The sequence below is a fragment of the Gracilinanus agilis genome, chromosome 5 (assembly GCF_016433145.1).
Source record: "Gracilinanus agilis isolate LMUSP501 chromosome 5, AgileGrace, whole genome shotgun sequence".
NCBI classification, from domain to species: Eukaryota; Metazoa; Chordata; class Mammalia; order Didelphimorphia; family Didelphidae; genus Gracilinanus; species Gracilinanus agilis.
The window spans coordinates 284,379,618-284,389,161 of NC_058134.1; the positions used below are offsets into that span (position 1 = coordinate 284,379,618).

The 9,544-nt window shown below is 37.7% G+C and overlaps 1 protein-coding gene across 1 annotated transcript; it reads right to left on the bottom strand.

Moving 5' to 3' along the window:
- Positions 1 to 8,337: 8,337 nt before the first annotated feature.
- On the bottom strand, positions 8,338 to 9,276 carry LOC123248583 (olfactory receptor 6C2-like). Its single transcript, XM_044677408.1, has one exon. The coding sequence runs from the start codon at positions 9,274 to 9,276 to the stop codon at positions 8,338 to 8,340; it is 939 nt and encodes a 312-aa protein (XP_044533343.1).
- Between the last annotated feature and the right edge of the window lie 268 nt (positions 9,277 to 9,544).

Here is a 9,544-nt window from a genome sequence, read left to right on the forward strand (position 1 = left end):
TCATTCGTTTCTACTTGTCCAATTCTGGTCTTTAAAGACTTGTTTTCAGCTATGATATTTTGCTTTCCCTTTTCTGTTTGGTCTATCCTGGTTTTCATAGTTTCCAGCTGTTGAATTCTGGTCTTCAATTTACTTATCATTTCATTTGATTTCTGGGCTTCTTTTTCCAAGTGGGAGTTTCTGTCTTTTAAACTGTTATTTTCTTTATGAACTATTTCCCCCTTTTCTTGCCAAGTTTCTTCTATCTTTTTAATTTGGTTCATAATCTCAAATCTGAGCTATTCAAGAAATTGTGACTAATTTCCACTTTTTGGGGAAGATTTGAATGTGTTTACTTGTTTGTCATCTTCTGCTGTCTCCTCTGTGTTCTGGAATTTTTCTGCATAAAAATTATCTAGGGTCAAGATTTTTTCCTTGTTTTTTCAGTTATTTGTGGATTATAGTTCTTGGTGGTCATTTCTTTGTTCCTTTCAGGTCCAAAGCCTGAATGAGGAAAGAGGTTCAGGCCATTTTGAGGTTTAGTCAGGTTGAAAACCATAGCTAGGCCTGGAAGGGCTGGCAGTGATCAGAGTGAGAAGACTACCAACTGATTCAAAGTTGAAGGAGATTTACAGAGATAATAAATATATAACTAGAGGATTGGTAATTAGCATAAGATTATTTAGTATAGTTTGGCATTTTTTAGTGATAAGTAGTTTAAGGAGGCTCAAGGAAAACCCTGAGTAGGAAGCAGGTCCATGAAGACCAGTAGTAACCAGAATAGCTTAGACCTTTTAGATTAGGGAATTCTAATCCTCAAAATTTTTGTTTACCTTCCTTACCTTTCCTTAACCTTTAATAGTTACTAAACGTAAGTTTTTTACATCTGTCTCTAAGGGTTATTCTTGTCAGGCCAAAACCAGTTACGTGGAGTTTCAGTAGCCAACAACTATTGGGCACCTGCCCGATCTATTACAAGCAGTAAAGGAGATATTGTATCCCACCTCCCCATCCCCTTAATATTTCTATATTAACATTCCTAGCTGTTCTTATTGTAACTTTCCTGCTATTAACATTCTTGGCTATTCCTATTGTTATAACCCTTAAAGGTTAGTAGAGGCAATAAATAGAATTAAAGATATTAACATTAAAGTTCAAGTTTGTCCTTGTTTGTTATGTATTGTCATTATTTGTTTAGTAATGAGGCAGATTAATCAAATTAGTAAGGTTTGAATTTGATTTGACAATCATTGTTTAGGGGATGAGAGGATGAGAGTCTGGTGTTTAATGTTCATTTTTGTTACTCCACTGGATAATAACAGTGAGAATTGGAATTAATGTAGTTTCAAATAGAATATAAAATATAAATAGTTCTGATGAGGTAAAGGCTAATTCATGAGAGTTGTAAGATGATTAATATGGTAAGGTATATATTTTTCCTACTAGTGATTCTTTGTTTAAATTGTTTTAACTTACTATAATTATTAAAGGGAGGATTCAGCATAATAGGATTAATAGGGGGTCTGATAGTGTATCTATAAAGAAGGAACCATTAAAAGTATAGCCCATGTCTATGCTATGATGTATAAGTGATAAGGAGCTTATCATATCACTAAAGGGGTTTTGTGAAACCAGGAAACCCCTGAGCAAATAAAAAATCTCTTAGAATAGATGCCTTTGGTGATATATATATATATATATATATATATATATATATATATATATATATATCTCACAGGTNATATATATATATATATATATATATATATATATATATATATATATATATATATATCTCACAGGTATGTGTGGCTCTGAGGTCAAGAACAGTTTAGATTTTGAGGCATTGAATTACTTTCCAGAAATGTTGAACCATTTTACATTTATAACAATATGCCATATTAGTGTACCTATCTTCACAAAGGTCTCTCCACACTTCTTTTATGTTATTTGCAAATTTCCTAGATGTGACATGAAATGTCAGTCATACAAATTACATTTATTTAATTTCATATGGCTCTTGATCAGCTTCATTTCTACTCTTCTTTCTAAGGTTTCCTTTCTACTGGCCACCTCAGAATAGGGCTCTTGTCTTGGCCCCTACAGAAAACATTAGGAGCTCTCACTTCCGTCATGCAAGTACAAACAAGTGAAATACATATTTGAAACTTGGAATCTTGGGAGATTCCTGATACCATGCCAGGGCATGAGACCTATCATCAGTTGGGCTGTGCTGTATATAAGACAGAGAGAGAGAGAGAGAGAGAGAGAGAGAGAGAGAGAGAGAGACAGACAGACAGACAGACAGACAGACAGACAGACAGACAGACCAACCGACCAAGCCCAGGGACTCAGTCTAGAGCCAAGGTCCTGGTTGGGTAGGCCAAACTTTTCTCTCCTCAATTTATTGAGTAGCTTAGGGATCAACCAGCATACCTTGAGGTTACAGCATTTAGTACTTAGCTTTAGGGTCAATCGACACCCTTCATCAAACTACTAATATCTGTAATTTGTATACAAAATATTTATCCAACTAATTCTCTTCAATCAAGCTGCAACCTAATCCATCTATAGGCATGCAGTGTCAATTATAACAGGCCTGTAAGGCCTGGCTCAGCCTAGCCCCAACATTCTGAAACTGTTGGAATTAATACTGTGAACTAGGATTAGATTTTAGTTAGTGATTCCTAAAACCCTCTTCCCTTCCCTCAGCTTCCCTAATTATTTAAATAATTTTAGTATATTAATGAAGAATAGTAATAACAAACAGGCTAACCCTATGAGTAGAAACCACTGGCTTATGCTACAATGGCCACCTCAGGAGAAACCCCAAGTCAGGAGTAGCAAGCAGAGTGTCTGCTCACATCCAATCCCACAAATTAACTGTCTCCAACCCTTCTCAACTGCCCCCTCACCCAAAGTTCTCCAGGGGGGTCCCCTGGAATTCTGGGTGAGGCTATCCCTGTATCTTTGCATGGATTCCATGCTTTGCATCTCCACACAACAGTAAAAGGAAACTCAACTCTAGATGTATTTTTCATAGGAAACAAAGTCAGTGTTATCGATTCTTCCTTTGTCCCTATTGATGTCATTTTGTTCCTCTCTTGGCTACTGACATTTATGAAACTGAATTCCTTTAAATGCATTAACTCAGAATCTACTCCAAAGGCAGCTTTCTTTGGAGTATTACAGGCTTGAAAGTGTGCTACATCTTCATGCACTTGACCCTGAAGTAGGCTTTGTACAAATTCTCTAGCTCCAGGATCTAGCTTTAAAATTCCTCTAGTATTGTAGCTACTAGAGTCTTCACTTTCCCTTCCAGCTTCCCTACTTGGGGATAGAGAAGAGGTAGTGCCTGTGCCTGAGAATTCAGCACTTTCCTTCTCAATGGTCTGCAGGGGCCCATCTCCCTTATTGACACTGTCCATTTCCAAGAGATCCCCATTAGAACAGCTGTCTATATTCATTGCCCTTACTGTTTGGCTTTGCTGTACATGTAAATGATCCACAGTCTTACTACAGAATGTTTCTGTCCCCCCATAGTGAGAATCAAGGAATGCTACCTTCTTCAAGCTTTTATCAAGAACTTGTGCAGATGTGCCTGGTTTTCTGTCAGTGTACCCCATATCACTGTTTCCTTTCCCATAAATTCTCTCCTTAATTTCTATTATATCCTCCTCCATTTGCAACTCCTCCTCAGTCATATCTTTGTAACTTTGTGTTACCTCCTCCAACCCATAACTCATAATATTTTCTGCACCCATTTTGTTCTCCTCACATTCCTTTGCTACATCATTATCACTGCCTTTCTTTTTTCTTGCAACAACTGCTTTCTCTAAGGCTGCTTCCTTGGTTCATAATGTACGAGGTCTAGCATCTTGGGACAGGTATTCTTCCATTTTTGACAAGCGTGGGGACCTACTAAACTTGGCACAGTCATGGTCACAACATCTAGCCTTTGCCTTTTCACTGTATCTACTATTGTTGCCCCTGTTGTTATTATTGGTGTTACTATTGTATCTGGAATTGTAGTATGTATTCCTCCTGTTGTTATTGTTATTATTTTTGTTTCCAAAGTTAATCTGGGACTTATATCTACAATCCCTTACCACGTGGCCAATTTTTGAACAAAGGAAACATCTCTTAATTTTGTTGTTAGTACTGCCACTAGATTGTCTAGGCCTGCTTTGGCTCCTCTGATTGGTGGACATCAGAGCCATATTTTTTATTTCTTCCACCTCCCTGGCCTTCTGAGCTTCCCTCAATTGCTTTTTAAGCTCAGCAGTCTCTCAATCTTTTTCAGAGTTTCTAGATGTTTCAGAGTCACTATCCTTTGAGTCATGGACATAAGCTGCTGTCTTTCTCAATTCTTCAATGGGCATGGTCTCCCATTGTGGACAATGCAGTCTAAAATAGGTTTGGATGTAATTTTGACTCCCTTTTACAAATTGCCTCCTGATATGCTGAATGTTGTCTTCAGCAGTCATGTCTCTGAACTCTAGAATAGTCTCTCCAGCTTCCAGCAGTCTGTCTAGGTATAAGCTTGGATGTTCTTCCTCCCCCTGCTTTAACTTTTCAAATGAGCCCCATGCATTTGATCGTTTAGCATGAAGTCTCATCGCCTCTGCCAAGTCCTCCCTACATCTCCTAACATATGTCATGTTTGCATGAGATGACAACTCTAGATCTTGATGTTGCTCAGGCCACGATGCTAAATTGGGGTTGTTCCTTGTTTCTGCAAGAAATTTAGCTTTTTCACTTGTGGTAAATAGCTCTGTTAAAAGGAGTTCCACATCTTCAAAATTAGGATTATACAGCCTGACTGCCCGTTTGAATTCTTTTATCGCCTTATGTGGATTTATGAAGAACTGGGGGAAACTCCTTTTTAAAATCTCTAGATCCCCTCCAGTAAATGGTTTATAGCCCTTAACATGTATAATCCCAGCATCCGGTTGTACTATTGTCCTGTCTGTAATAGGAAGTATTGTTACGGGAGCTGCCTCTGCCCCTGCAACTTCTTGCTTTTCTGGGTTGTCCTTTTTAATCTCTTGTTGTTTTTCACCCCCTTTCTTTATTGTGACCGTGCTTTTTATGATTTCCAGCTGCATAATTGTCCTGGCATCTAGTTCTTTCCCCTCCCTTATTTGTTTGTTAATTTCTATTAGTGTCTTCATATTTTCCAACATCTTTTCCATAACCGGGTCAGTAACTTTAGTGTTTCCAAAAGTAAAAGCCAGTATCTTTCTTAAAATCATTAGGGCCCCATAGCCAGTGGCAGTCATGACTATGCCTGTTGGTACATAATCCAATGCCTCTCCAACTGTAATTGTTAGCCACAGATAAGTGTCATAAAATTCTATTATTGACCTAAAAAATTGGGGAACAGTGACAAACCAAAATGTAGCACAGGTTTGCCAAATCCCATAAATTAAAACAGCAGAGCACCCCAAGGTAATGATTGCTCTATTGAACATGTTGGCCATCTTATCTCTTCTCCACTAGGTCCTATAGTACAAATCCTAGGCTGGTTGGCCAAAACTGTTATCATGATAATACCAGATAGTTTGGAGAAGCAGATAAATGTGTCAGGGCCAAATAAAGCTTTAAGTCAAGAGCCAGAGATTGACAGGTTTCTGTGAAGAAAGGAGGGGGCTAAACACTCCTGGCTCTCAAACCCCTCCCCCTCTAACTGCTTCTGCTTTAGTTGGTAATGAAGATAGGAATAAGATTCTTCTGGTAAGTTTCAGTTATGGTTGAAACCTCAATTGATGTTCCTTTTCTTAAATTTATATTACTCACAGGTCAGTATGATGAGTATATAGAAATTAGTTATCTAACAGTTGAGGACAGAGGAGATCTTCTTAAACTGGCAGCCAACAGGATTCAAACTAAATGTACAGACTGAGTTGTGAGTATCTTCCCAAATAATTATCAGGCACAGAATTGAAGGTAAAGGTTATATTAAGTAATAACAAAGAAAACTAGAAAGGGTAAATGAGGGTTTTAGGATAATGAGAGGAAACCCTGAACTGCTAAGTAGATGCTGCCCTTCCCCCTTCCCACAAGAGGGGATGAAGCACTTAACTGAAACTGGCTCTCTTGCTATTGATAAATATCTTACTCTTTAATCACTAACTAATTATATAATTATATTAATGAAGAATAGTAATAACAAACAGGCTAACCCTATGAGTAGAAACCACTGGCTTATGCTACAATGGCCACCTCAGGAGAAACCCCAAGTCAGGAGTAGCAAGCAGAGTGTCTGCTCACATCCACTCCCACCAATTAACTGTCTCCAACCCTTCTCAACTGCCCCCTCACCCAAAGTTCTCCAGGGGGGTCCCCTGGAATTCTGGGTGAGGCTATCCATGTACCTTTGCAGGGATTCCATGCTTTGCATCTCCACACAACATTTTAGTAAAACCCTTGTTAAAAACTTAAACCATATACTGACCTTTTGTTGATTGACCTGACAACAATAGTGAAAGAAGGCAGCCTCAAGAGAGTTTCAGGGGAGCCTGAAGGGACAGAGAAGTGTCCAGCTTCATCCTCAGAAGGTGTGATTGGTTACCATTCTTAATATTCACATTCAGATGTGTATTGATCTTCATCAGTAATTTGATAACACTGATTCATTTATCATCAATTGATTGATGACTGATTACTAGGACACTAGTTTTCCTGAGATACCATACTGTGATGGGTTGAGAGAATTCTAAAGGAAGTCTAATTATGCTAACAGACTTCTGGGTGATACAAAGGAGAGGCTTAAAGCTCTTCTAACATCTGGGGCTTTTAGCTTCATTTCTCTGAGCCAGTAACATCATTTCTACTGTTTCCCTCAACAATCATTACAAACTATGTCAACAAAGAGGCAAAATAACTCTTATGTCCATTGTATATTTCCCAGGTAAGGGAAAGGCACTTAAGCTGTATAAAGGGGTTGACTCTCATTCTCCAGAGAACCCAACATTCCTACAGATACAATCATAGAATGACAGATTCATAACATCATAGATTTAGAAATGGAAGAAACATTATAGGCCATTCAGTTCATCCACCTCCTCCATTTTACAGGTTTTCCCAGAAGACAGATACATTTGGGATTGTTAGCAAGTAAGATCCATGTCAATAGATCCTATAGAGTCTGCATAACTCTCTATAATGTCTACATTCACTTCTAGTGAATCACTGAATGTTAAGGAACTACTATGCACCAAATAATGTGCTGAGAGGTGGAGTACAAATACAAAAAATATAAAAGAGTATTTTCTGTTTTCAAAGATCTCATTTTCATTTTAAATAAATAAAAATTTATTTAGAATATTTTTCCATGGTTACATGACTCATGACCCCTTCCCTTCTTCAATCCTCCCTTCTGGAGTTGAAAAGCAAGTCCATTAGGTTATACATGTTTCATTGTTCAAAGCCTATTTCCATGTTATTCATATTTGCAGCAGAGTGATCTTTTAGTATCAAAACCCTAATCATATCCCTGTCAAACTATGTGATTGATCATATGTTTTTCTTCTGTATTTCTGCTCCCACAGTTCTTTCTCTGGATGTGGTTAGCATTCTTTCTCATAAGTTCCTCTAAATTGTCCTGGGTCATTGCATTGCTGCCAATAGAAAAGTTTATTACATTTGATTGTTCTCCTGGTCCTGCAAAGAGCTTATATTCTAACAACATATATTTAGTGGAGAAAATGAAAAGGATGGTGGGTGGAACTGCAAGCCATAATGGACATAATATTTCCTTTAACTATGGTAGAACTGGCTAGATTATGGTTTCAGAGCTGAAAAAATGAAATAAACTACAATGAAAGAATTGGCTTTGGGATCAAGGGCCTTGGTTGAAATTTCACTTTTATAATGACTTTGAGCAAATCATTCTTGGTATATAAATTGAAAGGGTAATATTATATGACATATAAAGTCCCTTACTTTTCTAAACCTATGATCCTGTGACTTGCCAGAGTTCCAGAGATAGTAAATTTCTGAAGAATGATTTGAGTCTAAGTGTCCCTGATTCCAAGTTCAGCTCTTTATACATGACATCAATATGGCTGAGATTATAGGTGAGCTTGAGCAAATGGATTATAGAAGTAGCTACACTAAACAGTGGGGCCTTAGAGGAACTGTGAGTGAGAGGGCAGAAAGAACAACAGATTTCAACAAAATATAAGGAGGGGAGACATTTATCAGCAGAGAAGAGGAGAGGGATGTCCACAAGACAAAAATGGATAAGGATAAAGTAAATATTTTGTACTTTAGAAAAGATTGATTAACAAGAAAAATGATAAAGGGTTGCAAAATTATGTATAGTTTTTTTGGCATCTTGACCTCAGTAGTCTTTTACTGCTTTGAATAAATTGCAAACTTTTTAACTAAGTCCTTAAAGGCCCGTATGACTTGTTTGTTCCTTAGGGTATAAATAAAAGGGTTCATCACAGGGGCAACAGAGCCCATTAGAACTGACACTAACTTGTTCAAAGCTACCATTTCATTTGCAGAAGATTTGACATACATGAAGATGCAACTACCATATGAGATGGAAACAACAATCATGTGGGATGAACAAGTTGAAAAAGCCTTTTGTCTTTGTTGGGCAGAGGGGAATCTCAGAATAGTCCTGAGGATGGAGGCATATGACCCAATCACAAAGAGTAAGGTGATGATGAGTGTCAATATAGCATCTATCAAAACTATCTTCTCTATAAACGTTGTGTCTGTGCATGAAATCTCTAACACAGGAAATGCATCACAGGCAAAATGGTCAATAACATTGGAATCACAGAATTCTAATTGGAGACCCATGATAAGTGGTGGAAGAATGATCAGCAGCCCAGACAGCCAAGAACTCAGCAGGAGCCGGTTACATACTTTGTTATTCATGATAGTTGTATAATGTAGAGGTTTACAGATGGCCACATAGCGATCATAGGACATGGTGGCCAGAAGAAAGAACTCTGCTGCCCCAAGAAAGATGACTAAAAATAGTTGTGTAGCACAGGCATTATAAGTAACAGTATTGTCTCCAGTGGATATGCTGTAAAGGTATCTGGGAATGCAGGATGTTGTGAATGAGACTTCTAAGAAAGAGAAGTTTCTGAGGAAAAAATACATTGGAGTTTTCAAATGGGGATCCACCAAGGTGAGAGTGATGATTGTCAGGTTTCCAGTTATACTGAGCATATAATTGAGAAACAGAAAGATAAAAAGCACAACCTGCAGCTGTGGGTCATCTGTCAGTCCTCGTAGGATGAACAATGTTATCCCTGTGTGATTTCTCATTCCTGATTAATGAATTCTGATGGATCTGCAAATGAAAGAAAAAAGAAAGAGTCTGTATTTGAGGAGATAATGAGGTTAAGTGATGAGTAGTCCTGCCAAGGCAATAAGTAATTTCCACTATTTTTTATGTCTACCTGCACTTTAATGCTTCATGGGAATTAATATTTTTTGATTTCCCAAATATGATCTCTTGTCAAAATCTTCTGTTATCCTTTTTCACATAAAGTCCGTCCTTCACTTCTTTCCTCAGCCACAGCCTAAATCACTT